The sequence below is a fragment of the Sparassis crispa genome, assembly GCF_003851025.1.
Source record: "Sparassis crispa DNA, contig_000007F, whole genome shotgun sequence".
NCBI lineage: Eukaryota > Fungi > Basidiomycota > Agaricomycetes > Polyporales > Sparassidaceae > Sparassis > Sparassis crispa.
The window spans coordinates 1,345,746-1,366,432 of NW_020939754.1; the positions used below are offsets into that span (position 1 = coordinate 1,345,746).

Consider the following 20,687-nt stretch of genomic DNA (forward strand, 5'->3'; position numbering starts at 1 on the left):
GGAAGTTGCAGACCCTACCATTACCACGCTAATGCATCACTGTCTGAAGACAGAATACCACCCAAAAGCCTGGCAAAAGGCGATTGCGGTGGTGCTCCCAAAGCCCCGGAAACCAGATTATTCTAACCCCCGGGCGTACAGACCGATTCAATTTTTAGAATGCCTAGGGAAGGCCCTCGAGAGGATAGTTTCGACATGCCTAGCCTACATGGTTACAACACACAACCTCGTGCCCACAAACCAGTTTGGAGCCTGACCAAGTAGCTCAATGGACGATGCAATACTAACTTTTGTCAACAATGTAGAGGCAGCCCATAATCATGGGCTGGTAACATCAGCGCTAACATTCGACATCAAGGGATTCTTTGATTTTGTTAATCACGACAGACTACTCACCGTCATGCGCCAGAAGGGCTTCCCACTCCAATTGGTAAGATGGACAGCATCTTTTCTATCTGACCAAGAAGCCGCGATATGCCTGGATGGAATCCAGGGGGAGATGAAGGCGGTGGAGAACGGCATCCCGCAAGGGTCACCGGTATCACCCATTCTTTCTATCATATACGCAGCAGAGATACTCGAGATTTTCCAACAGAGAGCAGAGAATGACATTAGAACGAAAGCTGCAGGACTCAAGCTACCAGACAAACCGACCGCTGTCCACTTACTAATGTTTGTCGACGACGGAAAGCTGTACGTCTCATCAGAATCCCTAGACACTAACATTCGGATTCTCAGAATAGCATACCATGAAGTCGAATGATGGCTTGCAAGCATCGGACTAGCACCAGACATGGTAAAAAGAGAACTAATGCACTACTCAAAGAGACGCAGACAACAAGGAGACTCCCCGACAATATCCCTACCCGGGGACAATGGTACACAGGTAATCATAAGGGCAGAAGAAGCCATCAAATGGCTAGGAGTATATATGGACCGCCGACTAACATTTGACCACCATGTGAAACAGATGGCTGGACGAGCAGAGAAGACGGTAAATGGCCTTAGCATGTTGGCTAACACTGTCAAGGGACTCTTGCAGAAACACCTCAGGACACTGTACATCGCATGTGTTCGCCCAACCATGACGTATGCCAGTGCTGTGTGGTGGAAAGGGAAGAAGATACATATGAACTGGCTCAAACGAGTCCAACATCGAGCGCTACGCCTCATCTGCGCAGCCTTCCGAATGACCCCCATTGCCGCACTAGAACTAGAAGCTGCAATTATGCCGATCAAAGACCACCTAGACTTAACGAGCACGAGAGCAGCAGTGCGATTCAACAAGCTAAGTCCATTCAGCCCTATTCTACAACGGCTACCTACAGAATGGAGACAGATACAGACCACAACCCCGAAACCACCGCTCCCGACCCACAAGAAGACAACAGCAGCACGGAGGAAACCACCGAAGTCTACTAAACTCACGCGACTTGCACTTCGATCACACCCACTAGATGAGAGAATTCTGCCGCTCTGCCTCCCCCCATGGAAGCGGACCGTTGAGGACTTCCATGGACGACTTGTAATCACACCAGCGAAGAAGGGAGGGATGAAAGACGAGGTGGTGAAAGCACGTAATGAACACGTACGTGCATTTCAACACCTACCAGAACACTTACTGCTGTACTCCGACGGCTCAATGCTGGAAACAGCAGGAAGATGACGAGTAGGAGCCGCACATGCCGCAATGAACCAGGAAGCCATAGTATTTACCAGGAAGATCGGGATGGGCAAGCAAAGTGAAGTATACGATGCCGAGATGGCAGGCCTATCATGGGCAGTGAGAGATGCGACATCCTATATACACAACATGAATGCCGACATCACGCACATCCACTTCTATGCCGACAACACTTCCGCGATCAGCACGATCTTCGACCCGCCCAGCGGACCGGGCCAGGAACATGCACGAATATTCCGGGAGCTCATGTTAGAGTTCCTCAAAGCGGACCCACAACATAGGGTGGAGATCGCATGGACACCTGTCCACAAAGGGATCCCAGGTAATAAGACAGCTGACCGACTAGCAAAGGAAGCAACAAGAATCACAGGAGGGCTGACGACAGCATCCAGAGCCCATGCACTACGGAGAGCAAAGGAGAGAGCGCTCGGGAACTGGACCGAAGCTTGGAAGAAGACAACACCAACAGGAAGATTTGCGTCAGCTAATAGAATCCCCCTGCAGACACACCCATGTAAGACATTCTTGCACTTCCCTCGGGAGGTGTTCAGGCGCATCATGCAATGCCGAACAGGACATGCCTTTACAGGCGAGTACTACTCACAATTTGTTCCATCTGGACACATTGACTGCACATGCGGAACTTTATTCCAGACCAGATGACACATACTACAAGACTGCAAACGATACAAGGACTACCGACACCTACTACAAAAAGTGAGTGACACCATCGACCTCCCAACAGTCCTCGGAACGGTGGAAGGAATCGAAGCACTGGGAGAGTTCCTGCAGGCGAGCGGAGCATTCACGAAGATGGGGGAAAAGAGAGCGGGGAGGAGAACAGCGAGGTGGGAAGATGAACCAGAACCAGAGCCAGAAGGAGAGGAGACCGATGACAAGACGTCAAACGGACATGATGCAGATGACAACGAGGAGGAGGAGGAGGACACGAACAACAAGCTCCCACGTGGCGGAGCAGAGGACCATAGCGACACACGGTACTAGGTGCACGCTGACATACCGTCCCCCTCCCCTCATCACCAGACGACTCGCATGCAACAAAGCGGCAATCCCGACTTGCTACTTTGCTAGAAGACCTGATACGGTTCCCAGGCCCCTTTTATTATGTGAACGAAGACATGCAGCCCTAGCAGCATGCGACCAATTATTTTGCAGACACCTTACAACTGACTCCATTTATCTACTCCAGACGCCGCAAAACCCCCCCTGATACTTTTCAGATTCTCAATATGGTTGCCCAGTCGTACTTAGGTGGAGTGGCGCATTTTAATGCCCACTTACTGTATGGACCGGCGATCACCGCATCTTAGCACAGCTGTTTGCTTGTTGCAGTATATAAATACGGAATTCTTCATCATCATCATCATCACCATACCCCTGCTCTGCACTAGCATCCGTAGGTAACAATGCCGCTGATGCTCTAGCCGGCTAGGCAGCACGAAAACCATCAACCGACGAAATCAATGTCCACATTCCTGACCACTTTAATCTCACCGGTGCTCACATGGCCTCCCTGACACAACGTCTAGCCTATCGTGGTATCCAAACATACCAGGCCTATACTCCAAGATGATCCACAACAGCCCAGCTCGACGTCACACGCCATGCCGTTCAAGCTGTATGCAATCATCTCCCGACAGACACCACAATATGGCGGGCAATCCGTGTGCCAGAAATCTCCCGCTCCATCCAAGATTTCCTCTGGAAATGTCTACACGGAGCTTTCCGGTGTGGAAAATTCTGGGACAGCATCAGGAAAACCCAACTTTTACTTAAAGGTGTCCTTATGTGACTTAAACGCACTTATGGGCCTTAAATAAGGTAAAAAAGGACAAAAAGTCTATAAGTCATATTTCCTTAGAGCCTTAAAAGTCGACTTTTGGAAACTTATGGGCCTTAAATAAGGCAAAAAGTCGGAATAAGTCCCATAAGTAAAAGTTGGGTTTTCCTGATTTGGCAACATCCCCGGATATGAAGAACGGGCAACCTGCTCTACCTGCGGGTCCCTCGAATCCATAGAACACATCCTCACAGAATGCTCAGCACCAGGCCAAACCCTTATATGGGATTTATGCTCACAATTCTGGACCCACAAACACCTCCCATGGCCCCCGGTGAATATCGGCACCATCATGGGCTGTGGCGCCATCCGTTTCTCAACCCCGGAATCATGCCACCCCGGAGCCGACCGCCTTTACCGTATCATATCAGAAGCCGCATATCTGATCTGGAAAATACGCTGCGAACGGGCTTTCGGACGAGACGACCTCCCGGCATCTGGCCATACCGACCGCGAAATATATACGAGATGGTACAAAACAATCTCCACTCGCCTTACCCTTGACCGTACAATGACACGTAAGCGCTTTGGCAGACGAGCCGTGCCCACGGCACTAGTCCGCAATACCTGGGCCGGATGCCTATATGACGAAAAGGGATTACCAGACGATTGGTTAACACAACCCGAGGTTTTAGTAGGTATGGCCCCCCCGGAGCACTGGCGCAAACCAGTAGGTGAGGCGAGCCCCACACTACCTGTACCCCAGGTGTGCATAAATAGCATTTCTCCTCTTGGTAGAGCTCCATGGGTGTAACGTCCCGCATCCAGCTGACCGGCGAGGGCTAACCTTGTTAGTTGCTCCCTGGTCGAAAAAGCTCCTCCAAAAAAAAAAAAAAAAAAACATCTAGTTATTAGTACCACAAACAAGCAGACCTTACTCACCCGGAAAGAACAGCTGAGCAGCATGGGCACATATGACATATATGACATTCGACGCCGCAGTGTGAGGTGCGTAACACGTCTTCCACAAGCGTCTAGTCTCTCCGGGCAGAGCAGACACTCCGGGTCTGCTTCAACCTTCAACCTTCAACGTCAACCTTCGTGCTCTACCGGGATATCCGTGTCTGACGCAAGTGTTACGATAGTCACGAAAGGCTGTCACTGAGAGCTACAGGCACAAATTCCAACGCTGAAAGGATAGATCATGAAAACGTGACTACAATACAAAAGAGCGTGAATAGGCATCACTAAAGTACATACAATCCAGAGGCAGAAGAGCGAGCTGCAACTCGCATGTCATGACTATTCGTACGCTTTCAAACCTTCTCCGACATCGAGTGTTCTGAGCTTGTTTCGTTGGCTTCGCGTTCAAAGACTGGTAGCGATCGTGAATGTTAGTACGTATCTGGTAGTTGAACACAAGCGCGGTGACGCACCTCGTTCTTGTTTTTTGATGTCGGACTTGCGCTGGTCCGCAGTGACGGTGCCGAATATAACGTCCATCTCCTCCAAACTGCGACCTTTGGTCTCAGGAATCACACTGACGATCAATCCTGTCAGTGCAAGCACCATGCTGTAGAGAGCGGAGGTGCTTACAGTGAGAACACGGCCATGCCACCAATGTTGATGGTCGCGAACATCAGGAAGATCTTGTAGCCGAGGTTGGTCACAAGGGTTGGGGTGATCTTTGCAAGGACAAAATCTGCATGCAGTAAATGTCAACGAGTTCAAGGAAAACTGGAAATGCTCGGACGTACTGAACAGCCATTGCGAAGCACTAGCAACCGCGAGACCATAGTGTCGTGTCCTTGTTGGGAAGATATCAGAGACATACACCCACTATTGAGCGCAGTGAGTATGCCACCTCTAAGGATCACTGGTGAACTTACGGGTAGAGGTCCCCAACCGAGGGAGTAGAAGCAAACATAGATGTAAAGCATTGCCGCCATTGCCTTGCTTGCCGGCGCCGGACTCGCTGCCGATGACGCCGGGGGATACACCTTCAGGAGAGCACCAATTATGAAGAAGAAGATGCCCATGCCCATACTCGAGATAAAGAGCGACATCTTTCGACCGAGTGTGTCCGCGAGGAAGAACACGAATAATGCAGTCGCGACGGTCTTGACGATACCGTAAATTCCGGATGCAAGCAGCGAATTGGACGTGCCAGTGTATCCAATCTGCAACCACCATCAGTCCACACGGCCACAAACGTAAACGTGAACAGACATGGCATACGCACTGACGCAAAAATTTGGGGTGCATAATAACCGACCGAGTTCTGGCCGCTGAATTGCTGCAGCAGGAAAATAACAAACGCAATAACGAAGCGGATGAAGTTGCCCTTGCCAAGGAAAGCCTCCTTAAAACCTAGACCTTTGCGAGCCTGGCGCTCCTCGACGATGGCAGCCTCTATCTCAGCCATCTCAAGGCGAACCCTCTCGTCGTCCACGTCAAGCCTCCGCAGATAGGCGAGGTTCCGGAGAGCATGCTCGTTGCGGCCTTTCGATGCGAGCCAACGCGGAGACTCCGCCACTGTAAGTAGGCCGAAGGCCATGATACCAGCAGGGACGAGCTGGAAGCCGAAGGGGATGCGCCATATCCGTGGGCCCGATGGAATGTGAAGACTGATGCCCACTGAGGGAAGCGCCGCCAGGTTAGCGCACCATTGCACGGTCAACTGTACGAACTACGAACTCACGGTTAATGAAATATGAGAGCATGACACCGATAGCGACCATGATCTGGAAGAGCCCAGTAATCCGACCCCGGACATCCTTGGGTGAGCATTCTGATACGTACGCCGGTGAAACGGCCGAAATGGCGCCAACACCGAGACCGGCGACGACTCTTCCCCCGTAGATGTAACCAATTCCGCGCGAGCCTCCTGCTACGGTTTGCAAAATCTACGCCGACCAGTCAGAAGGAAAAAGAAAATTCTCGGGATGTTGGCACTCACAGCACCAACTGCGAAGAGGACCGTGAAAAATAAGAGGGCCCATCTGCGTCCGATAGCCGCTAGAAAGGGACCCATCAGCTGATGTGATGATCAACCAGAATCTGGAGAAGCTTGTGCCCAGCCACGGTATAACCAAGAAGATGGAATGGACAGAACACGAACCGGATAAAGGAGCACTTCCCAATGCACCAAAGAAGGCACCTGCCTGAAGCACCGAGACAACATTTGAGGAGACTGCATTTGACTTCGGTGTATTGGTCGAGCCGTCTGGATTGAGTAGACCGAAGTGCTCCTTGAAATACTTCTCCGACACAACTCCACCTGCGATACCGCTAAATCAAACGGGGTCACAATTCTCGCAATATTTCAACATGAGAGATACCACGTACGTGTCATAACCGAACAGAAGGATACCCCAGTACACAACGAATGCGAGCCCTGGTATTAGATGTAAGTGGGATATCGCACAATGTTGCGACAAGGGAGCACGTACAGTACACCCGAATGTTCTGGAAGTTGTTAGTACGAACGTTACCCATCTCACACGAACGGTTGCAGCAGGAGGAAGAGGAACAGGAGGGGAGCACCACCTTTGGTGAGAGACATCAGGTCGGAATTTATAAAGTGTGAAACCGTGCGCGCCAAACCCCACGGGCCGCTAGATCTAGATTGCGGGGAAGGTCATAAACTATCGTGCCTGGCCCTCTCCGGCCCGGAACGGTCCGCCCTCCCGTTTCCCTTCTTCATCTCTCAAACTCCTAAGATTGGCGTCGCCCCGCAGCTTCAGATGAACACACACTGTCAAGAATCACAGCGATCTCTTCGTCTGGATAATTCTTTTTTTGCCGTGATCAATGTTACCCCACACCATTATCCCCGACTCACAGGATCATGTCTCAGGCTATTTCCGGAAGATCATTACTTATTTATCGTGAAGAAGGTCTGTCTTCACTGAACTCATGATTCACCTCAAAAAAATAAAAAAAAGGGATTCTTACGTACAGAGGAGCCTGACTTCACACGAAATCACCCGCCGGGACTTCGTCGGACGACTGTCGAAGCTTCAGCGCAACGCTTGTTTTGGTAAGGGGCCAAGAAGACACAATCTACTTTACAAAAATTTCACCGACGGATGTCAGAAGGCGTCGCAGATCAAGCCTTATCCACTCTGTCCACTAGATGGATCCAGAAGTGGCCCTGCAAACTACCACTTTGAACAACGAGGAGACTTACGATATCCAGCAACCCACTATGATCGAACAGCTGTGATTACTCAACCACCCCACCATCTCTTTGGCGGGGCCGCTGGGGCGGAGTAACCCTGGCCTGAAGGTATCTGACGCTGATCGGGTCGCCAATTGCCTACAAGAACGGTTCCGCTCGGGCCCGCACACCAATTAGAGAGCGCGCAAATATCACAGTGGTCGCAGTAACTTGAAATTATGTAGTTAACCGGCAGACAAAGAGCGGCTCACATTCATTGGAGACCACGTGCATATTTATCAGACGCCGTAAACCGGGCCAATGGAACAGGAACAACTCCGAAACAAATCTGTACAACTTCCTGCTTTGGACTGCTGGCGTTTCGCTCCACGTAGGGTGCTAGAGGGTTCTCCCAACAAGCTTGATCGAGAGCATCACCGGCCCGAAGTCTTGTGGCATATACACGGACGGCTAAGGACGGTATGCCTGGTGTGTGGCGCTATTGGAGCGCCTCTATTCGATGAATCATGACATCAGAATTATAATCGCCCAAGGATGGCGAGCAACAGCCACTTCTAGCAGTTGGAAGTGGCACAGGGTGGCTACAGGAGGGCCGCTGAAGCGTCGCTGCCGCTCGCGTGACGATGTCATTATAAGACCAAGGAAGGTAAATGTCAGGTAGGTGCGAAATTGAACTAGCAGCGGAATAAGTCACAGACAGTCAACTGATCTAGGAGTTTGACATTGACAGGCATCTGGTTGGATGAGCCGGGCGCGGAGGAGGAAAAATCAGTGTCTCTGAATCGGGTGGAGGGATGAGAAAATCAGTGCATGAGCCAGAAACTAGCCTTGAAGCTTGAAGAGGTTTGCCTGCGTTGTCTCGCGCTCGCCTCGGGGAATATTATGAAAATGACCTGCTGCGGAGGAATAGGGAGGAATCTGCAAAGTGCGACGAACTCGCTGTGCGCAGGCGAGTGACCAAGATAGATTAGCGTCAGGAACCAACCATTCACTGAGAGGGGGCATGGAGACGAACGTAGCGAGCAACTTTGTGGCCACTTTGACATGGAGCAGGATCGACTGGCGGGCCGTCCGGACCGAAATATCGCTAAGAATGGGCGCACACTGACTGAACAGTGAACAAATTTGTACACTACAGTATACTCACTCACGGGCTGCTGGCGCTGGGCTACTGTATTATTTGTTGACGTCGTCGTGTGAGCGCAGCCGAATGTACTTACAGTGCATGTGCTCGACACGTTAAATCCCTTCCTGAATTCCTGAATCTCTGCCTACATCACCACTTCAACTTAGCACACAGGCAGTTGCCTTCGAAACAGGTTCATCAAGCTGAAGCTAGGAAGGACTATGCTTTCAGTGGAATCTGAAGGTGAGATCTCCAAAAGTCACTCACACGAGCACTCAGCGCTGCACTCAGTTTCGGCGCAGAAACCAAGCATCATGCGCTCAATACGACCTCTCGAAACAATCGGGGAGCGGAGCATCTCGATTATTTAAACAGGAAGCCTGCAGTGACGGTGAGAGTGAATGGTCGAGGTAGCGAAGCATCGCAGTTATGATAAGATAATTCTTGCACCATGTGAGTTATCTTATCACGATTGCATCTCTGACTCCGAGTCGGAGGAACTCAGGCTAAAATTCTGCACTGGCACGTCCCTCTCCAGAGGCCAGCAACATCTGCAAAGAGACATTAATGGCTCCTCTTACGCATCGTTCCATCAAGGGTGAGTCCTAAGGTGGAGCTGTCGCACAAACGCTCATTCCTGCAGATGGCTGGTTTCGCGAGATCTCTTCGCAATGGCCGGGCCAGGCGATGACCCTCAAGGTCAAGAAAATCCTGCACGTTGAGAAGTCGTTGTATCAAGATGTGCTTGTCTTCGAGTCTGAGACGTACGGCAACGTGCTCGTGCTGGACGGCGTCATCCAGTGTACCGAGCGCGATGAGTTCTCGTATGTTTCCTGACCTCACCTGCAACCGAGATGCCGACTTTTGCCCAGGTACCAGGAGATGATTGCGCATCTCCCCCTCGCGAGTCATCCCAACCCGAAGAAGGTTCTCGTGATCGGTGGGGGCGATGGAGGTGTTGTGCGCGAGGTTCTCAAGCATGACACCGTGCAGCAGGTCGTACTGTGCGACATCGACGAGGTATGCCAGCCGATCCGCCGATCTTGACAGTGCTAACCCTCTCCAGGCTGTTATCAGGGTGTCTAAGCAGTACCTACCGCACATGTCCGCTCTGCTTTCCGATCAACGTGTGGTGGTACACGTCGGGGACGGATTCAAATTCCTAGAACAAAACACCTCCACGTACGACGTGATTATCACCGACTCGTCGGACCCGGTCGGCCCTGCTGAATCGCTCTTCAAAAGGCCATACTTCGAGCTCCTCCATGGCGCGCTCACGCCTGGAGGCCATATCTCGACCCAGGCGGAATGCCTATGGCTCCACTTGCCGCTCATCCACGAGCTGCAACAGACCACGCGCGGGCTGTTCCCTGTAGCGGAGTACGCGTTCACGACGATCCCCACGTACCCGTCGGGACAGATTGGCTTCGTGGTATGTTCCAAGGAGCCGGGGCATGACGTGAAGGTCCCCGTGAGAAAGGTCACGAACACGCGCTACTACAATGCTGAGGTGCACAAGGCTGCGTTTGTCCTCCCCGAGTTCGGTCGAGCGATGATCAAGGAAAACAAGAACATTCTGCCTCAACTCGGCAGATCCCTTGCGGCGAACAAGCCCGCGAAGAAGGTGCTGTTGCTCGGTAGTGGTTCCGTCGCGCGACCATGCGCCGAGTATGTTGTGCGCGAGCCGTCAAACTCGCTTACCATCGGTGCGTTCGGTATTTGCTCCGCAGGTGTTTGCGTACCGACGTCTTCTAGCTTGCCGCCATCTGGCAACATCTCAAGGCCTTGCCTCAGAGCTGCCCAATACCACCGCGATCTCTCTCGATGCTGCAGACGAAGAGGCTCTTGGAAAGGCCGTGGCTGAGCACGACCTCGTTATCTCGCTCATTCCCTATATCCACCATGCTGCGGTCATCAAAGCGGCTATCAAGGGCAAGACACATGTCGTCACCACAAGTTATATCAACCCTGCGATGAAGGCGCTCGAGGACGCGGCGAAGAAGGCGGGCATTGTGGTTATGAACGAGATCGGTCTCGACCCAGGTGTCGACCATCTATACGCGATCAAGACCGTCGACGAGGTACACGCCAAGGGCGGAAAGGTATTTGTCGCTCATTCATCGTGCTTCAACACTGCTTACATGCATTTCGTCAGATCAAGGAGTTCTTCTCCTACTGCGGTGGTCTGCCCGCCCCCGAATGCTCGGACAACCCGCTTGGCTACAAGTTTTCATGGTCACCGCGCGGCGGACTACTCGCGCTGCTCAACTCCGCGTCGTTCCTCAAGCAGGGCCAGCAGGTCGACGTTCCCGGGCCGGAGCTCATGGACACGGCCAGGCCATACTTCATCTCTCCCGGGTATGCCTTCGTTGCTTACCCCAACCGCAACTCCGTAACATTTCGCGAGGCATATCGAATTCCGGAGGCAGAGACGGTCGTCCGCGGCACGTTGCGCTACCAGGGCTTCCCCGAGTTTATTAAGGCGCTCGTTCAGCTCGGCTGGCTTAATTTCGAGAAGAAGGAGTGGTTGAAGGAGGGCTTGACGTGGGCTGAGGTTATGCAGAAGGCGATCGGTGCGAGCCATGCCAGCGAGAGGTATTCGATTTCACTGTGGACGCTGATGTCTAACTTGCTGATGACGCCACTGGTAGTGCGCTCATCGCACGCGTCAAGGAGCTCTGTGCGTTCCCCAATGAATCCGAGAGCCACCGCATCATCTCGGGCTTGAGGTGGATTGGTCTGTTCTCTTCGGAGAAGGTGACGTCTCGCGACGGCAACCTGCTGGACACGCTCTGCGCGCAGCTTGAGACGCTTATGAAGTACGATGAGGGCGAGAGGGACTTCATCATGCTGCAGCACAAGTTCACCGTCGAGTGGCCAAACGGCAAAGTGGTACGCAGCGTTTCTTCTACCATATCTGTATTGTTTATACTGATCGCCGCTTGCAGGATACGCTCACCTCCACTCTCGAGGCGTACGGCGACCCCAGTGGTCATTCCGCCATGGCGCTGTACGTCGGTGTGCCGTGCGGTATTGCCGTGCAGCTCGTTTTGGACGGTGTTTTCAAAACCCCGGGCATCCACGCGCCGTACTCGAAGGAGATTTGTGATCCCATCCGTGCGATTCTCGAAAGCGAAGGGCTCGGTCTGGTTGAGAGGGTGTTGTAAAGGCCCCTTCACCCCCAAGACAAAATATAAACAGGCATAATTGACGCGGTGTACTCATTGTTGTACAAGTGGTAACTGCTTAGCGCTCAGCCATTGTATGTTGAAGAAAACCAAATTCGGTCCCGATGAATTCCGCTGATTAACTACGTACCGAGTACTGATTGACTACTGAAGTACTGAAGTATGGAATCTTGGAGCCTAAAGCTGAATGGTGACGCGTTGACGGATCAATCTAAAGACTATCGAGCGCCTAGTTGGACAAAAATCGCCCAGCCACGTCAGTAACTCAGTTGCACCAGGTTATTCCGGTATTTGATCGTATTCTTCAGTATCCTCGCTAGCCTAGAGTATCTTTCGGAATACCTCAATATTAGCAAGTATCTGTCTCATGTATGTCCGTAGCAATATCAATTATTCAGTATACTTCCGGTCTTGTAATCTAGTTTTTGTGAGTATCCTGCCTTGTGTATGCCTCAGGTGAACGTCCTCCTCCCTTCTGCTGATCTAAGTATTCAATGCCACCTTTGTTCCTGGTGACTTCTCCCGCTGATGCACCATAGACTGCATGCACTGAACCTCAGGAACACTATGCCTTCATGCTTCCGGACAGGTGATCAACTCTCTTTCTTGTATCCCACCACCATCCGCTTTACATAGGTTCAAGTTCTTGCGCGCACGCGCAGCGCTATGTCCCAACAGCTATTGAACATGCGGGGGGCCTACCTTCCTGGAGTCTCGTGTGCAAGCCGCACTGCACACCTCTTGGAGATCAAGCCCCTTGGCGAGCAGCGGGCGCAGGCCCTGTCCCTTTTGCAAGCTGCAGAGCAGGTACATTTCTACGTAGACCGCAATACTTGTCAATACTTAGTAGGCGCGAAGTTTCCCGGGAAATCCCGAAGTAGTTCGGGGGAAACTAGCTAATCAGTGGAGATACTCACAGATCCCCAAAATAACAGACGTGCCAATTATTTTTGTCCAATGAAACCCTTCATAAAAGACAATTTGCTGTAAATGTCACAGGAAATCAAAATCTGTGTGCGAGCTAGGTATGATCAAGACATTACCATTGAAGGACAGATCAGTTGTTGGTGGACAACCACGATGGTATGGCATAAGTATGATGACTCATTAGGATCTGCAGCTGCGTCCCGATGTATCTATTTCAACCACGATATCATGTTCTGGTAAGAGCGCGTCAAGGTGAATTATCAGTACCGTTGGTAGCGCGTGTACTTAGTGAGCATTTTCGTTGTTGATGGATAAACAGTATCTTTCTGCGCTGTGGCCTTGAACCATTACATATAATGTGAGTCATGATGTACGACTAAAGTACTTGGTTTTCATGCCACTAATTTCTCTTCAGCATAAATCAACAAATCCCCCCTCACTCCACCTTTACTCCCAGGTACTCCCTCTTATTCCCAATCGGATAAGTTATGACAAAATTCGAACGAAAAGTGTGAATGACGCGGGCAACTTGCGTGAACGAAAGCTGCGGATGTGCCCAGAAAGTATGCGTCCGTTGATGAAAGGATGCATGCTGAAAATGCGCGTCATCAGTGACAGCGATGATACAGCGTTGGTGATCAAACATACCGCTACCGAAGGTACGCTCACGCGATGGAGCAGCCAGAGCTTGTGCCCGGGCCACCCCCTGTGTCGAAGTCGGCGGGGATGGCGACTGGGGTTTCGATCTCCTCGGGGATGGGAGCAGCAATGGTGAAGAAGGCGTCCATTGTAGAGGATGACGATGCAGTTATGGGAACGGGTGCGAGGTGCGTACGAAGTGCGAATACGACTGCGTTGCTGCCACAGACGAATGTCAAGCCCGTATTTATGCGCGCAGCTGCAGGCTGCAAAACAATAAGAATGCGATGAGATCTTGAGGTTGGTCTTGATTCGATATCTGAAATCTGATTTTCTTGGTTCGCTCACTTGGTACGTCTTATTGTGTAGAGGTCGGTGACCTCATCGGCCTTGTCGGTTTCTCTATGCGGCTATGATGATCTACGAATTGGGATCACCGTTGGAGTTCGAGGCACATGAATCTCTATCTGAGATCGTGGCCGCGTCTCATGAATGCCCACACTCTTTGATATCTGGCGTGCTTCACGATGGTGCTCGTAATACTGATAAATGAATTTGGTGCACCATTGCTAAGCAACTGTGCCAAGCACTACTTTGAAGATTCTCCAAGGCGCCATGGTGAGCGGAAGTAGCCTGGAACATCTATTTGATCTACAGTGAACTGCACGCAGCCAAAAGTCTGACCTCAAGTAACCACCTGCGCTCAAGTAGAAGTCCAACAAGACAAAAAGACTGATCAGGTGGGTCGACGTGAACGATCGACCAGGTACTTTTCTCCGTCGACTACGCCTTTCCGGTATTCTTCGATGCAGGTACGTACACTGATACAGCCTCCGGAGCATGTCTCAGGTGCTCACACAGTTGATCGAGGCTCTGAAAATCTGATTGGACTATCTCTCGACACACTTGGTCGACTTGTTATCTCAGAAGGTGGTTCATACGCATCGTGCACGCTGAACAAAACAAAGCGAGAAATCAGTCGGTGGTGGCAATCCTTTGCCAAGTCAAGAATCTCTGTTCTCATGTGGCCGTAATCGCCTTTATCATGCTATGATTCGTTGCGATCTTCAAGCTGAAGTTGGTGAAGGATCCTCCCTCGCTTGGCTCAAGATGGTGCCACACATGCGCATGGTTTAAGATACTGATGGCGCCAGCGCGCCCAGGGTCTCACAGCTCACTGGTCTATGATTCCCGTCCCGTATAGTCATTGTCCCTTCAGCCGGAAGCCAGAAGCTTCTCCAGCCATGTCTTGCATCTTTAAGGCCACCGCAGGATTCTGTTCGACGTGGAGTTATGCCCGCGAGGTAAATGCATCATATATTGTACATTCATTATTCGTGTCACTGAACAGCGTTCAGGATAAAGCGTCAAAACAGTCACCCTCTCTCTACAGCGCGCTATTGTTGTCTCTGTCTCTTCCCCTCGCCTCCCCCCTGCCCATTCGTACGAATTGAATAAATTATGAAAAAATACGGATAATAATGGCGAAGGCAAAGCGCAAGAACGAAAAGCTGCGAAATGCCACGGATCATGTCCAAGTCAACCGATGTGGTCTGGAGCGACTGTATCCTGGAGTGGCCGTCAGCACGATGGGAAATGGACAGTATCACTATTGTCAAACATACCACCAACGCAGGCGCATTCATGCGATGGAGCAGCCGGAGCTGGTCCCCGAACCGTCCCCACTACCGGATCCGCTGGTGTCGAAGTCGGCAGGGGTGGTAATCGGGGCCTCGACTTCCTCAGGGACGGGTGCAGCGATGGTGAAGAAGGCGTCCATGGTAGATGTATAAGATGAGGGTATCCGAGAGGTGAGTACGCGACAAGGTCTGAATCGACTTTGTTACTACGGATCGGTCTAGCAGGCCCCCGCGTTTTATGTGACATCGCGCGGAAGGAACGCAAACAATAAGGCTGTCATTCGATCTGGAGGTACGCCGCGAATCTGATTCCTGTGATGAACGTTCGGTGCATGCCCGGTCATGTCTGGGCTCGTGCCTTATTGTTTCGAAGGGGATGATCTCACGAGTTGCTAATCAGAGATAAGTTTGTCAGATCCATCGGAAGCGCACAACGCACAACGACATGAGAACATGCGTAGGACACCGAGCTTGACGGTGCGCTACATTGACTTGAAACAAGTTAGTTGAACGGCGATTACACCACGGCCGCCTCAACAGGTTGATACAATTTGGATCGCACGCGTGCTTGATTTGCACGCTATCTATCTGTTGGGGAACTCCGTTTGCTAGAACTTTGCGAAAACAAAAGGGAGGAACACGCACGATATGAAGTTTACGCAGGAGCGCTTCCTGGCGAGCTAACCTTTTCTGGGCGCCAAAGGTTAGCCAATGTCGACGGCACTTCACAAGCTCATGGGATCGACACAATAGCAGTGGCTTCCACTTGAATTCCGTTTTACAGACCAGCATGTGCAGGAATCGCGCTCACATACATGGTCATCATGGTGATCCGGTGCTAGGCACAACATTGACCCGCCGAGTCTAAGATTAGCAGATGTCGCTATCAGTCTCAACTCACTGGCAAGCATCTCGGCTTGAGCAGGCTCCACTGCAAAGGGCGTACTCTAGATGTCGCGCACGGGCATCAGTCGTGATGCCTTTGGGCCAATCGCAGGCCGTAGTTCGGTCGTAAGTGTACAGTACTCGACGCGTCAACCTTCACGCCACCGTCCACACGAGTCAAATGCTGGTGTTCTGTTTATGTTGGCTAGTACTGTACTGAAGTCACCTTAATATTGGTCCATAACTCGGTGGATGCCTACATGTAATGTACTGTCGAGCGGGAATTGTTGTCGTCGGCTCACATCCACTCAAAATTTGACTCAGATCGATCTTATTCGACCCGATTGACAGCACCAGCCGACCGTTCAGAATCACTGCAAGCCAACTGCGCCGCAGTAACCAAAAGTCCGGATCGCACACTACAAATATTTGTAATGAAATTGCTTACCCGCTTCCACTCCTGCACTTGAAGCAGTGCCGCCGAACTGGTAAGTAGCTCAAGCCTCAAGGCAGCTCATAGCTTGAGCTGGTGTAAATTTCAAAGTCCGACACCTCAAGCTCAGCTTAACTTAGCTTGCGGTAACACTTCCTATCTACAGAGGCTGGTTCACGAGCCTACGCTAGTAGGACGTGCTGTCAGGTCACATATAAGTTAGCAGTACGTGGCAAGAATATCCTCGATCGCGGTTCGCCGGTTCTCTCAAAACGAGACAGATAATCAGTCGCAAGGTCCCCACAGGCTCCAAAGATGCATGGTACTAGTACTGTAGATGGTGGGTATAAAGGACAGTGAAGAACAGGCTGAACTGGATTGCAGCGGACGGACGTGCACCAGTCCATAGCCACGCGAAGTCCGCTTGCATGTCAGCGTGTCGCGTAGGTAAATAAGATACATCTGACGAATAAGATATATCATCAACAACTAACTACAGGAAGTCATCCGCCCATTCACAGTGAGTTAAAGACTCAGAGCCCTAAACGGGTCTGACCCACCACCTTCCAGCCCGCCTAGTATTGCCTGCCGTAGCGCACCGAGATAGTCTCCCAGACGTCGCCCATCTTGGCCGACGAAGTCCTCATATAGTTTGTACCGAGAATCCGCAACGACGTTGGCAAGGGAAAGGGCATGCTTCAAGTTTCTGGAGCAGAGTTAGGGCGCGAGCATGAACGTCTCATGTAGACTCACTCAGGGAACTTTACCCGTGAGGCATATAGCATTGCATGCAAGCGAATTATCAGCTCGGGTATGAATATCTGACGTATGCGGATGAGCTCTTGCCGTCGGCGATCATCTGCGGGAAGTCGTGAGGAAAGCATCACAATAATACAGAAGAGACATGCGGACTTCCGTTCCTCTCGACGTCAGAGACAAGCCAGTCCGTCGTCAACAGATTGAGAACCTGTTCCCTAGCTTGCTCCAGAAGTACCTGATGAAGCCCATCCGTCAATGAAGGTCGTCTCACAACGGTCGAGTCGAAGGACGAAGGTGGTTAACCTTGTAGTGGCTCAGCCACGCCACCCGCGCGTCCTTGTTCAGTTGAGGCACTTCGAGCGCCTGACACTCCACTACGCGCTCGAGCGACTCCCACACAAGGAAGAACCGGCGATAGTGATAGTACTCGTTGGCGCGCGCTTCTGGCTCTCGGATAGCGCCAAGCTCCGGCGGAAGCTTGTCCAATAACTGCTTTGCAAGTCTTACGCGCCCACATCCTGTCCCCATTGTCAGTCAGGAAAGCAATGCTAGACGCGTCGAGCTATGTCAATGCTGCTATGCACACACCAAGAAAGTAACGCAAGATGATGTTCGCTTGTTCCAAGGCAGTATTGAAGGTCGCATGTACGAAGGTTGTCCACTCGATCGAGCGCACGAGCAGCAGTTCCGCATCGGTCGGAGGAGGTTGCATTCCGATGATAGACGGTAGGGGGCCTTTTGCAGCAGATAGCACCTGACAAAAGTAGTCAGATACTAAAGTACTGGAAATATTGGGCATAATGCTGCGTACTGAAAAGGCCGTCTCGATGGTCCGCTCTGCCGTGACAATCGCGACACGGTGCATGTCGAGGCCATGCTCTCGAGCACGATTGAGAGCGAGGCGGCGCTCTTCAAGATCGGCAGAGAGCTCTAGGGATGTCAGGAACATCGCATACCGCTCTATTGCGTTATCCCCGAGTGCGCCAGCGTACATTGCGATCAGCTCACGCTGACCAGCCGCCTGGGAAAATTGGTCAACCAAGTGAACGACATCTGTCATCCAATAACTTTCTGGCGCCCGTACCTCGAGAACCTGCAGGTATGCCTCAAGAATTACTTGCATAGCGAGTGGCGGCACGTTGATCTCGATCATCTGCAAGAATAGACATAAGTGGGCAAAGAAGCGAGTCATCGTTGGGTATCTACAGCGCGCGTAAACCATCCAGTCCTCAGTTTCAACAGAGATGGAAGAGCGTACTCTGGTAAAGTCGGATCATACAGGCCGCTCCGCAAGCCGGTTGCAAAGGCCTGCAGAAGCTGGTCCGTGCGATCTAAGATTATGAGCAGTTGTGTCACATGGTACGGATTTGTTGCGGGGGGCCTAGCTGATGTCAGTACTGGCGTCCTCAATGACGCAAAGTAAACTCACCCTTCCTCGACATTGACATCACTCAGCGATTCAAGTCCCTTAAACACCGCCCCTTCCCATTCCTCCTCTTCCTTCTCCTGAAAACTTCCCTCTGTAGGTTTTCTTGTGAGGTTTTCTGGCACCTCAACGACAGCTTGTCCGCCTTCCCAGAAGCATTCTGATTCAAGCCCTGCTAGTCCGGAACTTAGTCGGTCCTCGCAGGCAACAGAGACCATCGCCCAGAGGTGATCCGACCATGTGCGGCAGACGGCTCCGAGTGGTCCGGAAGTTTGTGCCGAAGGCGCGAGTGCCGCGTATAGAGCGCGCTCCACGACAGAAAGATTTTGCTAGAATCATTCAGATATATAGATCATAGAGAGGCACAATAGTCGTGAGAATTAGTGCGTGACAACTGAAGACAGAAAATGACACTTTACAGTTAGCGCGGCACGGGTACAGGTTGACTTCCACAACTTTCTGTGCAAGTTACCTCGCCATCCGCTGTAGTCGTCTACTCCATCTTCCTCCATCATATCATCCTCACGAGGCTCGTTCGCTGAGCGCAACTGCCTGAGTATCACATGAGTGCAGTACGAAGAAGGACCAGCTCACCAATTGCTCGCCATTGGAACAGAAGTGCACCACGAATACTTGCCGCGCGCCAAGGTTGGTGTGCCCTTCTGCAGAGCTCAACCGCCTCATCAAGTTGGCCTGCACGTACTTGTGCGAATAGTGTCTGTACAAGAGCTTTGTCGTAAGTCTATTGGGCAGCGATGTGAGCCGCAGATGCAGGTGGCAAGAAAGTAGCACAGACCGCATCATCAACAGCGAGCGTTTTCCTATCGTTTCCTGTGCGATTCACCGCGTCCGGATCCATCTCTCCGATAACACCACCGCCCGTTTGGCCCGTGCGTTTGTCCTGCGTGACGACATGCCGCGTGAACTTCCAGTATCCTGTTGCCGCTCCTGGAGAAAGAGCTGAGGGATTAGGAGCGGATTCATGCAGCCATTCGCGAACGACGACAAGAGCGGAGAGGAGGGGGGAAGCATGCATGATGGACTGCGCTAGGGAGGCGGGAGGCGTGTATGGATTTGTAGCGAGGAGCGCGCGGGGGTCCGGGTATTGTTGTGGTATCGTTTTTCGTAAGCTGTGGCAGCGTACTCAGTGAATCATGGCGAACGGCTACGCGTCAAGGTTATGCGACTAGAAGACACTATCACGTGACCGTAGAACGGCGCGGAAAGAATATGTGCAGGCAAAGATACTCCGCCCAGACACACAAACGCAACTCAACATCAAGGTCAGGGAGGAGAGGGGAGGATAGGAAGAGGCCATAAAAGGGTTCTCTGGAGGTGGTCGAACTGAGATTGTGGTTCTCCTGTGGTGCGGCGCACCCTCCCGGCCTCGAACCACCGATGCACCCTTCACACAAGCGACCGGGTGACCTGCATAAACGGAATTACCCAGGTCATTTGTATAAAGGATGCAGCCTTGCAACAAGGATACCAGCTAAAAAAATTAAAGGGAATCACTCACGGAATGAGAGCCTGTAGTAGTGCCCAAGTATCACTCTCCATCCTCAACGCCTGTTGCTCGTGTAACGAGACAGGCTCATCTATGGCATAATCTCTCTCGACATCCGCCAGTCTTCGGCGAAAAAGTCAACAGGTCAACCAGAGACTGCAGTTAACCACTTAAAGCAGGGCGCACCGGTCATGACATATCTGCCGCAAGCGAGGAGCAAATCCTGTCTCCGGGTGAAGCAGAGCGGCAAGGTCATCTTTAGTGGATTGACAAGCAGAGAGTGCTTCCGCACAAGAGGCATACAAGGCTTCGGACATGGAACCCAGGAGGGAGAAACAACCGGAGAAATTCGGTAGTAGGGAATGGCGTCAAATATGAACCCTGCAGAGGAAATCAGGTTTATAATCGTATCAATTCGTGCAGAGTCTGCACCAACAACGAGTACTAGTGGTGAGTTTCCAACGCAAGAATTTGGGGTGCGCCACAAAT

General features: G+C 51.6%; 3 protein-coding genes across 3 annotated transcripts; 1 reads left to right on the forward strand and 2 right to left on the reverse strand.

Moving 5' to 3' along the window:
- Positions 1–4,801: 4,801 nt before the first annotated feature.
- Positions 4,802–6,983, reverse strand: SCP_0804660 (Quinate permease; the record flags this gene model as incomplete). The annotated part of the gene is made up of 11 exons (XM_027761054.1): positions 4,802–4,860; positions 4,922–5,025; positions 5,082–5,187; positions 5,243–5,324; positions 5,375–5,665; positions 5,728–6,122; positions 6,187–6,391; positions 6,445–6,503; positions 6,607–6,776; positions 6,834–6,882; positions 6,938–6,983. The coding sequence occupies 11 exons, from the start codon at positions 6,981–6,983 to the stop codon at positions 4,802–4,804; spliced, it is 1,566 nt and encodes a 521-aa protein (XP_027616855.1).
- Positions 6,984–9,361: 2,378 nt separating this feature from the next.
- On the forward strand, positions 9,362–11,961 carry SCP_0804670 (Saccharopine dehydrogenase [NADP(+), L-glutamate-forming]; the record flags this gene model as incomplete). The annotated part of the gene is made up of 8 exons (XM_027761055.1): positions 9,362–9,392; positions 9,438–9,618; positions 9,667–9,814; positions 9,861–10,500; positions 10,550–10,896; positions 10,950–11,389; positions 11,446–11,686; positions 11,743–11,961. The coding sequence occupies 8 exons, from the start codon at positions 9,362–9,364 to the stop codon at positions 11,959–11,961; spliced, it is 2,247 nt and encodes a 748-aa protein (XP_027616856.1).
- A 1,613-nt stretch (positions 11,962–13,574) lies between these two features.
- SCP_0804680 (hypothetical protein) lies at positions 13,575–20,515 on the reverse strand (the record flags this gene model as incomplete). Its single annotated transcript, XM_027761056.1, has 15 exons — positions 13,575–13,807; positions 17,106–17,212; positions 17,260–17,365; positions 17,419–17,500; positions 17,569–17,783; positions 17,854–18,019; positions 18,077–18,286; positions 18,350–18,467; positions 18,524–18,646; positions 18,695–19,020; positions 19,111–19,229; positions 19,286–19,433; positions 19,488–19,821; positions 20,211–20,321; positions 20,385–20,515. The coding sequence occupies 15 exons, from the start codon at positions 20,513–20,515 to the stop codon at positions 13,575–13,577; spliced, it is 2,529 nt and encodes an 842-aa protein (XP_027616857.1).
- Positions 20,516–20,687: the final 172 nt, after the last annotated feature.